Source organism: Pezoporus occidentalis, unplaced genomic scaffold (assembly GCF_034315485.1).
Source record: "Pezoporus occidentalis ecotype Australia unplaced genomic scaffold, CSIRO_AGI_Poc_V1 ctg155, whole genome shotgun sequence".
NCBI classification, from domain to species: Eukaryota; Metazoa; Chordata; class Aves; order Psittaciformes; family Psittacidae; genus Pezoporus; species Pezoporus occidentalis.
Genome location: NW_026913372.1, coordinates 1,004,745 through 1,021,821, shown reverse-complemented (window position 1 = coordinate 1,021,821; position 17,077 = coordinate 1,004,745). Strand labels below are relative to the sequence as shown.

The following is a 17,077-nucleotide window of genomic DNA, read 5'->3' as shown; positions in this document are numbered from 1 at the left end:
TAAACCCCACTTGCCATCTCTTCATGTGGAGAAGGAAACCCTCTGTACCAGGTGCAGTAAATAGCAAAACCATAGCCAAATCTGGGGGCAGGGAAGAGAAGACCATTCTCCCTCAGTCCCACTGACATTCCTTTTACTTTGCAGACCCCTGCAGACAGACCATGACCAGAAGAAGCAGTAGCAAGGCCAGACAGCCACCCATCAGCTTCCAGAGTTCCAAGCAGAAAGACAAAAGCAAGGAGCAGCTTCTGGATGTTTTGGCAAGTCATTTCTGCACTGCTCATGCTTTAAAGAGAAGAAATGACTCTGACCCAGTGTCATTCTAAAAGGGAGGTTTCAGATGACTTGGTGCAAAGATGAGACTAAAACTCTGGCTCATACATCACAAGCAACTTAATGAAGAAACCTCATCCTCACAGCAGAGGGAAAGGGAAAGATCAAAGCCCAGCATGACAGGGCATCAGCAGCCAGCATATTAAATAAACCATTGTAACACAATCATTTGTACCTCTCAATTACCGTAGACTGCTTGATTTCACACACACAGAAGAACACTTGACCTCATGCACACAAGAGGCATGCTCTGGGGAAAACAGGCTCTGTCCTGGCACCAGGGTGCAAGAGGGAGAGGTTCCCTCCACTGGATGACATTAAGTCCCCTACTAATTCCCTATTGCAAATATAATACCCTGACCTTGTTGTCCTAGCACTAGCAAGCACCTTTTGCTCGACATCTTTAAAGCCTAAATTCACATCAGATCTGTAAGGTCCTGGTGTACTTCTGCCAAGCCGAGCTCTAGGTGCAGAAGCTCTCCCTGATGGTATGACTAGTATCACCTTCCTTGCAAGGACCAGCATGGAGAGAGAGCAGCAGAAGCCTGGGAAAACTGTTCTTGGAAATATTCAACACTTGGCTGGATAAAGCTGCGAGCAACATGATCTAACATGAAAATTCTCTCTCCTCTAATGGAAGCTTGGGCCACTAGAGCAGGGAAAGGTGGTCCTTTCCTGCCTATTCGTAGGACATGATGGGACAATGATGGTCTCATGTTAAAGGAAACCACCACCAAAGACAGAAGCCTTTGGGCAGGACTCTGCAGAAATCAGCTGTTTGGAAAAACATTTATCCCTGCCTCAGGTCGCCTTTGTGACAAGAGCTGCACAGAAATTCTGCCCAGCTCAGAAGGAAAAAAAAACAGAATCCCATTTACAGCTATTTTCAAAGTTCACGTTTGTTACAGGAAAGACAGCATCAAAGCTGCAAAGACCCTGAGTCCCAAAGGTCGTCTTCCACCTGCCTTCCCAACACCCAAAATACGAGTCACTTTGCTTCTGCCAATTTTCAGACAACAATAACTTCCAGATGTTTAATCCTGCCCCCAACCTCAGTGAAGATCCAGGGCAGGAGGACAGCCCTGTGGCCTTCACACAGCCAGCTCTGTGGTGGCAAAGGCAGCAAGCATGGCCACTGCAGCAAGAGCCATAAGACAAGCTGTGTGGAGAGGCTGCAGCAATCCCTACCTCTGGAATGCGGACACTGTAGGGCTGGTTATGGAACCGTGGGGCATTGTCATTCACATCTCCCACTTGGATGTTGACTGTCCCTTTGATCACCTGTGGTCACAAAGATAAACAACAGAGAGCAGTTGTCAGCTTTATGCATGGATTTAAAACCTAAAGCAAGCCTGTGGTTGTTTTCTGATGTGGGCTTTTGGCAAGCTATGGCCAAGGATGGCCCTGCTCCCCGTACCCCTCAGGGTGATGCAGAAAGTCCCCCGGAGACCCGCGTGCTCATCCTCCCTGCTCCTCTCCACCCATGCCAGAGACCATGAAATGAGAAATCACACTTACCCCTTGGCTGTCACTGACAGAAAATTCAACCGTGAATTCTGACTTAGTCTGAAAGGGAAAGAGAAGAAAAACATATAATTAAAGATACTGTAGTGTTTATCTGCAGATGGCAGGCTTGGGACTTTTAGCCAATATTATTACATGCAAAATGCTTTCAGGACCTTCAAGAAGAGAACGGGCGCTTGAGTGCAATTACCTACATTGAGTATAAAATGCTGAGAAATATTAATGCCGGTGGGGCTCCAGTGTATTTTACAGGCGCAGAGAGCCACTCTGCTCTGGGTCAGGAGGATGCGGGGACTATGGAACTGACCCGCTGACTAGCAGTTGAGCACTTTAAACAGACAACTAGGCTGAAGTAGATGAGAGGAGCCCACTGTTTAACCTTCTGTAGCATGCGAGCGTGCCCTAGCTCTCTTCCAACACCCGCCCGGTCTCCGATGCCAGAGGCTGCCTGTTTGTATCAGCAAGACGGAGTAAAGCGCAAGGCTGAGAAAAGCAGTTTTCCACCTACGGTGCCATCTCCAACTGCAAGATACAGGGACCATGCAAAAAGAGAAGAAAATCCAAAGAAAAAGCTGTGTAATTAGCCTTTGTTCAAGATGACAATAGAACCTAGTCTCACTGAGGACATCTAAATGTTGCTGCTGCTTTCTCAACTTACCTTCATATATCACATTGCTGGGAACAGTAGGATAAACTCAGGGTCTGTATTAAGAACTGCCTGAAATCCTTTAAGCCCATTCAAAAAAATGCCTGTGCAGTCCTCTCTGACCCTTATTGCTTTAACTAAATAAACAGCTTGGTCTTAAACTGCAATATATTAAAGTCATTGGTTCTGGGGTGAGGGATAAGTGGGGAAGAGGGGATTATTTTGCTGTCAGGGCAGGGGAATATTGCTAATGGAGGCAGACTTTCTCTTCCTGACCTTTCTTTCCAACCAGCAATTGTTTCACTCATGTTTTGCCAAGGAATCACTCTGGGATGGGCAGCAGGACTTGGACCACCACACCTATCTGGTACCTGGGCACCATCTGCTGTTTCAATTCCCCCAGTTCCAGCAATCTCTTCCTCCTCCAGCACCCCTTCCCATTCCCAGTGCCCCTGCCTGAACTGATAGAGCACAGCAAGTCAATGTTTCCAAAGCATCATGCAGGAAAGCCTAGAAAGCAAGCCTGAAATGGCTCTTTGTGCTGTAGATTGGGTTGATTTATTCCTAATAAGATCAGCTCAGGGACAAGCAGCAGCCACTGTTGCCCAGAGCAGGAGCTCTGCTTGCACCAAGGTAGCAGTTCATCTTGGGAGAAGGGACTGGGGGACAGCTCACCAGAGCATGCACCCTCCTGCCCCCACATCTGCCTATCCCAGGTTCCTTTCCGAACAGCTGGGGAGCTGAACCTGAGAATGTCTTTCCTAGCTCTTGCCTTGCAGCAGTGCTTGCAGGCAGAAAGAAGAGCTGAAATACTGATGGAGAAGAGAGCCTCTTCTTGTGACATCCCACCCTGCTGCATCAAAGTCTTTCAGCCCTGTTTCCCCCTCTTCATTTATGCTGCCATGAGAGCAAAGGAGTAGGCAAGAAAGGAAAAACAAGAGAAAAGAAACAACCAGTTGAGTACTGAAATGCTAAAAACTCAATAAAATAAATCAGAGAAAGCTGCCGCATGGTAATTTCCATCTCCGCCCTTCATGTTAGCACATATATTTTATAAACTCAGGTTCTGTCTTTTCTTTAAAAAAACCCTCACAAGCTGTTTTCCTTCTAATCTTTGTGGGAGTAAAAAATATTTCAATTTTTTTTTGCCTGCACACATTCTCTCCTTCCTCTTTTTTCTCTGTTTTCCCTTTTCCTGCGTCATTTACCTTACTCTGACTCCCTCTCCCTTTTCAAGTCTCTCTTCTTCTCCATTGTACCAGAATTGATCTCTTGCTCTTCCTTTCCCACTGATTTTCTTGTACGGCTTTCTCTCCCCTGACTTTTCGATCCCACACATCCAGGCCGGCATTCTCTGCTCCCAGCATGCTATCCACCTCCATCCCTTGCCTCCTATGCTGTTCTGCTTCCTCCACCTTCCCAATATCCATGCCAAGCTATGTATGTGTCTGTCTTCACCCTTTTCCATGTATTGCTGACTTTGAGAGCCTGGGATCAGTTGGTGGGTGCAAGATCCTCTTCTGGTTCAGCCTGGCCATGCATGAAAGCTCTGCTCAGCTCCTCCCCTTCCCATCCTCCACCAGAAGACACCTAAAATCTATTGATCTTCCTCCTTGGCTTAAGGCTGGCATCATAAGTATTGGGAAACCGTAGATATTTGAATAAGGAAAGATTTATGAGTCATGCCAGCAGCTGTTGGCACAGGGAGGTGGAGGGGAGAGGGATGAAGAAAACCGCTTCATTTTTCCAGAGTCTCACTCTTAATACTGTGAAATTGGGTTTGCCGTGCCCCTGCCTGAGCTGCATCCACCATCCTGCTCCTCCAGATCCCCATATCTGGCTGGCTCCAACCAGCATCGCCGGTGCCTGAGGTGTGTTAATGAGTTTTATCTTCACACTGCCCCTGGCCAAGGAAGTACTAAACACAGGCAAGAGAAGCACAGGGGAAATGAAGCACATTGCATTGCCCAAGTCATGTAGTATTTTCCCAGTCTTACCAAGATCCTGCCCAAGAGCCTGTGCCATCCCTTTCTCCTCCCTCCAGGAACAGAGCAAGGGCCAGGGCTTTTGGAAACAGGCACCTGGATGAGATATCATCTTTGCACACCAAAGCTACACTTGAAAATAGGAGTGTGAAAGAGATTCAAGGCAAGAATCTTGCCAAATTTAGCATCCAGCAGCCTGAATCCACAAGATGATGAAAAGTCATGATGAGATTGAATAAGCAGGGATACATCATATCTCTTCACACACTGTTCTAAGTAGTAAAGGATTTAATCAGAACAAACATTTAAAAAGGGAACCTGTAGATTTCCTTGAATGAATAAGCATCCTGGCTCTTTGGTAAATCATGTTCATTTATAATTTTCTTTACTTCCAGACTCACAGATGCTATTCTGGGATCTAGGAAAACCAACAGGCCAGATCAAATCAGAGCACCCTGTTTATTCCCTGTGTCCTAGCTCAGCGGAGCCAGTGAGAAGGTGGTGAACACAAGGGACAGACCCTGATGGGAACACACCTGGATTCCACATAGGAGTAACACCCAGGCATCATTTCAGCTGCCACAAAGGGTGGATAGCCATCTGAGCAGAAATGTTTCCTCCCTGCCCCTCCTTAGCTGAGGATGCTCTCAGCAGCAAGCAGCATTACCTCTCTGTCCAAGGGCTGCCGGAGCCAGACAACGCCAGTCATGCTCTCCACGGCGAAGAACCGGCTGGCCTCCTCACCAACCACACCAAAGACCAGCGGATCGTTGTCCAGGTCCCGAGCCAGCAGCTGAGTCACTGAGGAACCTGGGAGAGACCAAAGGGAAAGACATCATAAGCAAAACAGGACAGAGAGGAAGAAATCCTGAAAACATTCCGCTTGCCAGAGAACACAGGTCTTTGCCTTCCTCCCTTAAGTCATCCACAAACCATTTTCCTGTGGTACTATAATGCCTCAAGCAGCAAGGGGAGTCAAGCTTTGCACAGTCTTACTGTTCTCTCTAGCATAGATAAACCAAACCATAGTTCCTCTCCTCCCTCCCCCTTATCAAAAGAGAAAGTCACATTAGCTCAGCAGAAGCATAGCCATCTTGGGTGCTAGAGATAGTGGAGGAACCCATGCCTCTTCTGGATAAGCACCCACCAGCCTCCCTCAGTCTCCCCGGCCAAGGGATGCCACCAGCAGATACAACAACATTTCCAGGTCAAAAGCAAACAACCCAGTGCCAAGGGTTGATGCAAACAACCTATGATGCCCACAGGTGCCTCAAGGTGCAGGGATTCAGTAGGGCCTGGAACCAGACAGAGACCTGGGGTTTGTTTTAAACATGGCAGCTCCAGCAAATGCTGGTCATCTCAGCATATGTGGAACCCATAGAAAATGAGATGCACTGGGACTAATCCACCACTACCTTCTGCCAAATTATATTTAAAACCATCTTCTGCAGCATCCTGCAGCATAGTCCAGACAACAAAGACCTTGTTCAGGCATGTGGTTGTAAATGTCTCTTCCTAACGGCACACAAGAGGCAACACAAAGCCTCTGAAATTGTTACATGGGCACCATGAGTCCTCTTTCCGATATCCACATAGCTCCCAGAGCAGGATGACTTCTACTGTTCCAAAAGCAAGGGATGGACACCATCATTTCAGCCTCAAAAGAACTCTCATTTTGGGCTTCTCCATGACAGCTCTGAGCATATTCGAAGTCTGCTGTGGCAGGTCAACCATGGCTGGCTCCCTGTCACATACCCAGCTGCTCTCAGTTCTCTTCTCAGCAGGATGGGGGAGAAAATAGGAGGAAAAAAGCTGGTGGGTAGATATAATGGTGGGAGATCCCCTTGGCCACCTGGCCTCCCTTGAGGACTGGGAGGGGACACACCATCCTGTGTGTGAGCCATCTTTGGCAGTAAGAGAGTACTCCAAGACTCCAAATCATGTGGCGAGGAGAACAGAAGCCACAATTCCGTCCATCTGGGAAAAGAAGGGAAGCTCCAGGAGACCCCAGGATAAATGCGGTGGCACAGCTTGGCAAGCAGAGCGATGTGGGCAATTACCAACCAGTTGGCCCGACATCAATCACAATGGAAATAATGGAAAAAGCTGATATGAGATTCCATTTATAAAGGATTAAATGATAGGAACATAATTAATGCCAGTCAACATGATTTTATGGAAAATAGGCCTTGTCAAACAAACCTGATTTTATTCTTTGATGAGATTACAATTTTGGCAGATAAAGGTAACTGCAAAGAAATAATAGTTTTGCAAGGCATTTGACTTAGCATTTTGTGACTTTCTGATTAAAAATATAGTGCTGTACATTGACAAAGAACACTGGAGTGATGACCCAGCTGCCTGGCAAGTTCCAAGGCCACCAACCATGGTCAGGGGGAGATCCTAGCATGACATAAAACTGCTGTTAGTACAAACTCGGGTGACAGTACAGCAAATAAAGGGGAGGATCAAGCAGCCAGGTGAAGTGCTTGGTAATTTGGGCTTGTTTGGTAAAAATCTGTTTTCATGACCAAAAAAGTCTGGTGGACCACATCCGCAGAGCAGCTCTTTCCATGCCCTAGCTGGCAGAGCCACAGTTCTATTTGGGTACTTGGAGGAGTGACTTTAGGGCTATATAGCTGGTTCTGCCAATGCTGCAGTTCTGCAAGCTGCTCTGTTGGCCACATCATCTTCAGCACTGGATGCAAGAGGAAGCCAGAAATGACTGAGAGCTAGCAAAAATGATTTACACTTAACAAGGGCTTTAAAATCTTGAACTGCTTCATTTATGACTCAGGCCATGTCAAGCACATCCATAAGGAGGACCAAATATAATACTTATAGATTACTATTCCAGAGCATGAAAGCACAGCAAGACTCAATGCCCAAACCCAGACACATTTCTATTTGGAGAATAAATAGGTGTTTTAAAAAGCACAACTACAATTAACTACTGGGAAATTATTTCCTTCCACCAACACAGGTGCAAGTGAGTGACAGGTCACAATCAAAGACATTTTGGACAAAGACCCAAAACCAAGAGACCTTACCCAAACTGTGATCAGCCAGTTCATCTGCAATGTTTCCATCTCTACAATGAAGCCAACACCAGAAATAAAAAGTAACCCTACACTTTCTTAAACGTTGGAGGCTTGATATGAAGCAAGTTACTAGCTTGGTTTTAATCTGGAGGACATCCAAAGCCATCCTTAGGAAAGGCTTCTTTGCCTCAGGAAACAAGCAAGACTGTGACAGTCCCCATGGCAGTGAAAGCCAGTAACTAGGACAAGATAAATCCAGGATCATGCCTCTTTGTTTTTCCTATTAAATTTGGCAGAATAGACTTTCCCCCTCTACATCTCATTCAAAAGCCCTAGATCCACAGGGTATCTGCAGTTCCCTCCAGAATTGCAAATACTTTAAAACATCTCAGTTGCATTGCAGTGGAAGGGACATGATCTTAAAAATCCTGCTGCACAGGAAAATCATGTCCCACCCACTTCTACTCATAGTCACGTTCATGGTTTGTGTGCTGCAAACCTACTCACACTAAAAACAACCCCAAACCAGACCAAAAAAAAACCCACAATCACCCAGCAAATGATCATTTAACTCTTCTCTGTCTCTTTGCATTACAGCTACTTCCCACTTCAGGGAATTCAGCTCCTAAATTCAGAATAACTTGGAGAAGAAGGCATGGCATTTCTGGGCAGAATGCATCATCCCACCTGCATTTCTCACTCTGGTCAGTCTGCAGGTGTGCAGAGGTAGATCTCTGTGACAGAACATGCTGGGCTCTACTGCTCTTTTCTCCCAAAATGTCAAAATCAAAGACAGATTTAGAAGGAAAAGAGGGAAAAGACGAAAGGGAAACATGAGAGAAACATTCAAAGCCTATTCCCATCTCAACTTTTCTTTCCTTTTATTTGTTAGCAACAAGAAACTTCATTAAGACAGAGATAGGACAGCTCAGAATGTTAAATTGTAAGCAGCAATGTGTTACAGGAAAATACCATTTTAAACAAATCCTCACAGGTAAGGCACCAAAGGCTGTGAGCTGTTTTACCCACTCCCTTACCTGTGCATCAGTCAGTAATCACAAGCCTAACTCAAGAGCATGTCCATACCCATTACAGAAAAAAAAAAACCAAAACACCACCATGCATAAAATGCAGATCAAAATAACAAATTAATTAGAATATAATGAGAAACAGATCCCTAAATAAGAAATGAGACTTCACAGTTGCTTTGTCATTTGTTTTTTCACCACCAGGACAAAAGTTTGTATGAGCTACCTTCCACTGATTTCTTTAGCACAAATTTATTTAATACCACTTCCCCCCCCAATATCTCCCCCCCTTAATTTACTGCACCAAGGGAAGAGGAGCAGACTACCTGGATAGCACAGAGCAAACACACAGCTGGATCATCTGTGCCATAGTCACCACTCAACAGACCACAAGAAATCCCATTTCTTCCTCATCACTGGAAGGGTACTATTGTCCCACAAATAGGTGAAGCCAGACGAAGGCAAGCACCAAACCCAGTGATAATTAGCTCTGCATTTGGACGCCACGCTCTCTTTCATGGAAGCAACACGGGAATTGCCAAAGGATTGCAAAAGCAATGCTAGCACCTCCACATAAGTGTGTCTGTATCACTTGGAAAACATTAAAAAAGCAAAGTGTCCTGCTTGGACAGGGAGTACCACATCTGACAGAAACCCCTCTCAGGGCACTTGCAAAGAAAAACAGCCTGTCCTGGCTCTCCCCGGAGCTGCACCAAGGGTGCTGTTTGAGCCGCCACAAGCACAAGTGCCGACCAGTGAGGGCTGAGGAAACAGGGACAAATTATCCTTCTGCAGCGCAAAGTTATAGGTTCCATTTGTTTCCCCTCAGGAATCAGACAGGGCAGTTAAGTGCCTTGATTCCACCAGATAATCACTATTTATCTTGTCTCCTTTTGCCTCTTTTCTCTCAATCATGCCTACTTCTCCCTCTTCCTCACACAGATTTCCTTCTTTCTCCAAGTCTTGAACTTCAGTTGACCTCAGAGGATTTTAGTTGTTGTTGTTGCTTCTTTTGTTACTACTAGGATTCTTTTTTTTTTTTTTTTTTTTGGTTTGGCTGCTTTATGGGGTGTATTTTTTCCCCTGTATGCAGGAACTCCTGCCTCACCTTGTAACTGTAGCTAGCCATCTATATTTTTCCTGTACTTCCACTTTGCCAAGGAGGAAAGTAGGCAACAGAACTGCACCCTCCCCGTTCCTCTCACTTCGTTTTGCTTTCAAGAGGGGGATGAGAAAGGAGAAAAAGCAAACTCTCCAGGAGGATCCCAGAGCTCCTGAACAGTTTTAGAAGTGCTGAGCCCCTGGGCCAGGAAAAGAGCCAGAGGATGAATAAGCTGCCAGAGCAAGATGCTGACACAGGAATGGGGTGGGATAGAGGGCACTGGGGTCCAACAGAAGGGGCAGGTTTCTAATTAGATGCTATGCTATTCTACTGGATGCTCTCTTAAAAGGTCTGATCCATACCCAAGTGGAGTTAATAGGAATCTCTCTGCTGACTGCGCTGGCTTTTGGGCTCTAGAATTCAGTCATCAGCTACACTTCAATATTAAAAACATTTTAATCCCTGCTTTTAAAAGCCAGTGCCTGTTTCTCCTTGGCTTGTCATTTCTTACCCATCTGAAGCTCTGGATTGTATCTGTGGGCAGAGTCACCACGTAGCTTCTTGGCTCCTCATCTTCTGCCGCTACTACTGAGCGTGGTCCAGAGCCTGCCAGCACCACAGGCTTACAGCAAGGGGGGGTTGCAGAATAAAAAGTCAGAAATTTCTAAGTAGCAGCAGTGAACGGATCAGAGGCGCTGGGCGCACTGGGGAGGGAAGCAGCAGGGAGACAGCCTTTATGCCAAGAGCAGTGCCTATGGTCCTCAATCAAGGTCACAAGCTGGTACAGAGAGCCCTCAGTTGCTGTTCAACTTCTTAAACCAGCACAAATTTATTTACATAAAAATAGTTTCAACATCCACACCCTGCAGCAAGGAGTCCCCTTATGTGAAAGCCACTGCCACACTTTTGCTCCAAAGTAGCTGCTATCAGATTTCTTTGGTTCCCACTCCTTTCTTCCCTGGAAGGGAGATGGGACAATCACATCCCATTCACTTCTCATACAGCACCCTTTGTGTTAGCTGCTAGCCAGCAGCCCTGCCTTCCTAACCCCAGTCACCCAAGCACAGGCATCTCCAATTAGCCCAGTTCATCACAGCAGGCCAGCCTCTGATGCGCTTGGTGTCAGGATTTGATGAACCTGATCTCAAAATTCAAACCCTGTTCTTCTCATTCATCACCTGCTTCCTTTTCTTTGCCTGTAATTCACTTTCTCTTTCAGCTTTCAGGAAAAAAGAAAAAGAAAAAAAAAGAAAACTAAAAAAGGAGAAATAAACAGAAAAAAGAAAACAGAAAATAAAAAAAAAAAAGAAAAAAAAACAGAAAAGAAAAGCTCTTCCATGATGTTTTCCAAGATTTTTTTTAAGGAAAAGATGAAATGCCAAATATTTCTCTGAGCAATGTGAGGAAGAGGGAAGGGTAGTGACTCCCTAGCAAGGAAAATAAAGCAAAACCTAGTTTCAAGCAGGAGGCCACAGCAAGTGAGAGCAGCTCCCATGTTTGGACTTCCCAGAGAGAATAAGCCCAGAGAGCTGGGGACAGAATGTACACAGGAGACCCCACCTGACATGAAAGAGCATGCAAGTGTGTGCACAGTACAGGACACGAAGAGGGCAACCAAAGCACACTTGTCTTTGCTCCTTGCAGCTGGAGTATGGCTTGGGTGAACAACAGTAGCAAAACTCATGCTAGGCAAGCACGCTGAGATTAAACCCTGGCCAACAACATTCAGATACACCTAAAAGCAGGTGGCTGCCAGCTCATTTACTAAACACGACCTGAACAGATACCCACTGGTCTCCTTCTCAGAAAGGGCTCAACCACTTGAGCCAAAACTTTCCAGAACAACTCAGCAAAGGAAGTTTCCACTCCTACAATTCAAGTTGAGCTCAGCATTACATGCTTCTCTTTCCAGGTGCTAATGGAAAGCATCAACTTACCCCACACCAAGGCTGCCTTTGCTCCAATTATTATGCAGAATGAAGAAGGGCAGGGAGACACTAGCACCTTTTAAAAAGGGTCTCATAACAAATAAGTGAGAAAAGGGCATATTCTACCATCAGAAAACAGGAGGACTTTTCCTTTTATGGGGGAAAAAGCCCAGGACAAGCTGGTCCAGGAATCATGTGCACTACAGCCATCACCCGTCATGTACATGAGAGAAAGGAGCCAAACATAGAGGTGACAGAAGAGGAAAACCAAATCTGTGCAGTCAAACCCATTTCTGTGTGTTTATCAAGCTGGCAAGCAAAAGGCACAGCAGAGAGTTTTTCCTAGTTCTTCAAATACTGAAAGCCAGAGCAGGAGACAGAGCCTGTAATTTCTTTGCTGCATTTAGTTATTTTAAGTGGGCAGTCAGTGTTGAGACGGAATCCATAAGCCGACTTGACAGCCAGTGGTAAACTTCAGAAAGAGGCACTGCCTACCTTCATTCTCCCCAGTTCTCACAGAGACTTCTAAAAAGGTGTTTAAAGCTGTTTAAAAGGAAAAGCACAGCAGCAGGTAAAGAGCAGCCAGGTGTTCACACCAAGAGCAGCCATAACACAAGGCTTTTTTGGTTTGCTTTGCTGTTTACCGAGCACTTCAGTTCACCTTGCAAGAGAAATGGGGGGGAAATGCAAAAATCAATAGTGTATTGAACTTTCTTGGCATTACCATTAAAGTAAACAGAATACCTGAGGCTCTCCTGGCAGATGCTGTGCATGCAGTCACCCGGCTCCTGGCATGCACATGGGCAGAGAAGTGGCATCTTTCCAATTAAAGATAACACTTACATCAACATGGTTAAGACAGAGAAATTTCCCTCAGAAAACAGCCTTCAAGCAGCTTTTACAGCAACGCAGATATCAAGCAAGCGCTCTGAAAACCATTTAAAATGTACGCTTTCATGCCAGTGCTGTGTCTTTGCAGTGGACGGAGGTCACAGCCTTTGCTCACTCACTGGCATCTCCTCGGCTTGGAGACAACTGAAACTCTACAATCAGGCTGGCACATTGCTACTGAGATCACCGATAAACTTTAGTATCACTGTGGCATCTCCAGATCTACCTGGGAAAAGTGGATTAAAAACCTGCTTACCCCTGGGCAATCCCCTGCAAACAGCAGTGGGCTCAGGGGGTGCCTGCCTGTCCTTGCTCCCTGAGCAGGCATCCAGGAATTCCTACCCTCTTACAAAATTCACAGCGCTTTGCGGTGGGTAGTTTGCAAAAACTGAAAGAATTTTTGTTTCTGTTTTGGGGAGAAGGAGTATTCTGTATCAGCATGAAAGAGATAAGTAAATATAATTGCATAAAAAAAAAAACCAAAAACAACAAAAGAAAACCCAACAAAGAAACCCAAAACACTGAATCAGGAGAGTAAGATAAGAAACACTTGTAAAAGGAGGAGTCTGGGTCTGTTAAGATATTCCCAGTCTAAAAATGGTTCCCACACTTAAAAAGCCCTCTTAAAAATAATTTCCTCTCCAAACTGCCTGGGAGCCACATAATTACCAACAGTGATCACAGACCCATTCATTTCATCCTAAAATTAATACATCATGTTCGGAATGATATCGCATTAATTTATCACAAGATTTATGAAACTTGTACTTTTTTGTAATGAGTTTTATGCAAATTCTTCTCCATCCATTGTTTGTGCCATAAAAAAAGTTCCCTCCCAGAAGCTGCTCTGTCAAAAAGTCTCATTCACTTTTATTGATATCTGTCCTTCTCTCTTCATGCTCACGATAGGAGGGGGAAGGTGAGGAGCTGGTTCCAGCTGGGATGTGATCCTGTTCCCAAGCAGAGCCCAGAGAACAAGCGATCATCACAAGAGAGCAGCCCATCACAAGGATGAAGTCTGCACATGAGCCAACCATTCAAGGCACTTAGTTTTAAACTAATTTTAAAGGAAATTAAGTGGTGGCTCACACATGCCTTTGACTGAGAAGGGTCAGAGAACAAGAGGAGCAGCAGGGAATTGGGAAATTAAAGCAGACTTTCCAGAGTGGAAAGTCCATGCTTGCTAAACTTAGAGAATAGATACAAGGGAAGGGTGGAGGGAAATCAACCCCAAGGGAAGCATAAGCACTGAGCAGCATGGGGCTATAAAGGGGGAAATCACATGAAATTGACTTGATATTTTACAACAGAACTGTTGTAAATTACACTGTTATAAATTAAAGACAAGAATGCACAAGATGTCCCATTGGCCCAGGAAAGCACTCAGCGTAGTGCCTTACAAAGCCTGAGGTTTCCTGAAGACCAGCTCAATTCTCAAGAGCATAGGCAAGATGATACAAAGCGGGCAAGACCATTTCCAGTTCAACAATGCAGGATTATTGCCTTCATTTGCGAGCACTGCCAACTGGAAACCAGACTGAGATCTTTGTCAGTACCCACACAGCTTCACTTAAGAGCCTAGAGAATAGGATTCTTGAAGAACCCTAAATATTGGATGCAGCCTTCCTCCTTGAAGCTGCCCTCATGCGACTACTAACAACTATTCATGAGACATATGTATAGGGGTGGGAGGAGGAAGGATGAACTGAAAAGCAAAGAGAAACATAAATCTGGGGCTAGCAGAAACATCCCAGTAGTGAAATCTACTGAGGTGTTAAATAATAGCAAAAAGATTCAGCATCACCTGGGGCCTTTTAAACTGGCCTAGAAAAGATGCTACAAAAATGATCCTGGAATAGCCCCAGATGCACTGACTAGAGATCCAAACCCCAATTTTAGCAGCTCTGTGAAGCAAGAAGGAAGGTGCTCCCCACCTATGAAGGCAACCCATTCGCTCTGCATGGCTGTGCTGCCAAGTATCATGAGCACTGCTTCATGGCACCTCGTACCTCTCTTCAAAACACCCCACTCTGTAACAAACCTCCTTACTCAAGAAAAGTCTAGCTAACGCAGCCTTGATTAACATTTCTGACACCAAGTTTAAACCCTAAATCCATAGAATATCCTTTTCTAATTAATATTTGAAATAAGAAACAGCCCAGAAATAATGTTTATTTTGTTCCTTCCTTCCTTCTCCCAACCTCCCTCCAAAAAGAAGAGCTTGGGTTTTAATTAAACAAACACTCATACGTCAAAGGAAACTGTCACAGCATGGAGGGAAACACCACCCAGTTCTCCTCTGCATGAATACTATGGCTCAGTAAAAGGCAGAAAAAGAAGACCATCAGTAATGGCAAGACTTTCACCCTCATTCTGGTTTTCCACCAGTGCCTGGGCACTGGACAAGCTCTAAGAAGGAGGTAGAGACCACGGAGGGGACTCAGGACACCTGGCCACTAGTAAGATATTTAACTGAGTTTACATGATGCTGGGGAGAGACATTCACCACTAAACCTGCCCTAACACTCAGACTTTCCTACCTTATCAGAAGGGCCCATGATGCACACACGTCCATCCCTACAAATCTCACACATATGCACACTGAGTCACTAACCCTTCCCCAAATGCCATTTTGAAAGCAGCTCTTTGAGGTACCAACATCCACCTTGATAGGCAGCTTTTTCCTTTGAAAAATGGGCATGTACGTAGGTGGGAAATCCAGTTAATTCAGGAACCCACCCACCAGAGGCTGTACGAGTTATAACCATGACCATCCTCTCCTCAGTAACTGAGGAACCTCCGTGGCAAATTACAGCCAAATACAAGAGAAGGATTTGCACCACAGAAAATACAGCATTCCTGCAGTTTCATGAAAACAATAGCTGAACTAAGGAACGCCGAGTGTCCCACCTTAGGGTTGCACCCCAGCTCTTCTGGGACAGGTAAGGGTCCTCAGGGATATAGTGAGGAGATCTCCCTCCCAGGAGTTTTACTGACTAGACACAGAGATAAGGTTTTGGGAAAAATTCTCCAATGCAATCACTCCAAGCTCCTCCTTGGGATGAACTCTAAATTAACATGGATGTCAGAGCCACATGGCTGGGGGATTTCTGCGGTGACTGATGTTAGCATAGAGTCACTGTGCTCCCAGGAACAAGAAATTATGCCAACTGACCAAACAAGTTGTACGAGGAAGCGCAGACTAAATAAGCAGCACCGCAGTGCTGGGGTCAGCCCTGTGTGGGGAGCCAAAGGGCAGAGGATTGATTTTCTAAACGGAACCAGGCAAGCTGGCATTTTGACTGCCAGCTGGCAAGAAGAGAGATAACAAGAGACTCCCACTCCTGCCAGAGAAACCATGACGCTGTGCAAAGAGCTTCACAGGACAGAAGAAATAATTTTAGTAGGTGACCTGTTGTGGCCCCCCTTTTTGACTGCCGAAAGGTACCTTGCCAGCTAAAACCAAGTAGCAGCAGGGATGTTGAGCACCCATGTTTTCAGAAGCATCTGCCAGTTGGACATAAAGACTAGGTAGCCAGCTGAAGCAAGCCATGCACTCTCACTAAGAATGATTTGACAATGCTTGCCTAGGGGAATAAACCAAGCCAAAATGTGGCATCAAGACAGACAAGATATTGCCATCCCTCCCAGAAAGGAAGGTCCAGAGCAGGTGGAAGACCAAGAGTTACCATATGTCCAGAGAGTACCAACCAGTTCCTCCAGCTGAGACAGCAGTGAGTACTCAAATCAAATTCCAACTCCAGGGATTAGCTTCTACTTAGTGGGTGCAATAAACTAATAGGAGCTCCACTGAGATTGTTCAGATGGGAGTACCCTCTCCTCAACTTAGAAAAACAGGGATATATGCACACTGCTATCTCTCAGTGCAGAAAGCAGGAGGGCAAAGATCAGGAGATGCAGCTGACCTGTCATCCTTGAGTTCACGTCTTCTCTCTGGCCATACCAAGCTTTCTAGAAATACACAGGGACAAACAGAAGAAAAGCAGGACCCCAGAAACCTACTTAATGAGGTGCTCTGCCAGTTGGTGTAAGTAAATTATTTATGAGTAAGACAGCACATACAATAGTTTGCATCTTACCCAGACAAGGTAACGTAGCTTTGTGTTAATTAGAAACAAGAAGCTGTTCTGCAATTAATATTAGGTCAGAGATAAAGCTTGTTAAATTACAACACCTCTAGGTCAGGTCCCAGGACTGTCCTGGCATTAAGCCTATTAAGACACCCCCAAAACAGTAAGGCAATGACACCAGCAAAGCCAACAGAGAAGTCCCATGAACACCAGTGCTCAACTGCTCCATCAGCGGTGCAACAGCAGGACACCAGCTGCACCCCAGTAACAGGGATAAGCCACAGTGTAAAGCACCACCTCTGAAGCACTGCTGCCTCAGAGCTCCTTCCTCCACCCTCAACCCTGTCAAGCTGAGAAGCTGATCAATATGAATGGGGAAAAGAAAAAACCTGTCAGCAAATTTTACTTGCGCAAGTGAAGCACAAGTGGGATTCATTCACGTCTTGTTTGAAATCTCATCTGTGCCTTACAAAAGATGAAACATCCCCTAGGCTCTCAGTCTCACAGG

The 17,077-nt window shown here is 45.4% G+C and overlaps 1 protein-coding gene across 14 annotated transcripts in view; it reads right to left on the bottom strand.

The window, feature by feature from the left end:
• Positions 1–17,077, bottom strand: part of CDH23 (cadherin related 23) — a 208,303-nt gene that overhangs the window by 154,984 nt on the left and 36,242 nt on the right. For all 14 annotated transcript variants that reach the window (XR_009963409.1, XR_009963411.1, XR_009963410.1 and 11 more), the window contains exons 4-6: positions 5,156–5,298; positions 1,852–1,899; positions 1,522–1,614 (exon numbers count right to left, since the gene is read on the bottom strand). Coding sequence is in view for 11 of the 14 variants with exons in the window: in XM_062611655.1 (XP_062467639.1) it covers positions 1,522–1,614; positions 1,852–1,899; positions 5,156–5,298 (284 nt within the window). In the remaining 3 variants the exon portion in view is untranslated. The remainder of the gene's footprint in view (positions 1–1,521; positions 1,615–1,851; positions 1,900–5,155; positions 5,299–17,077) is intronic.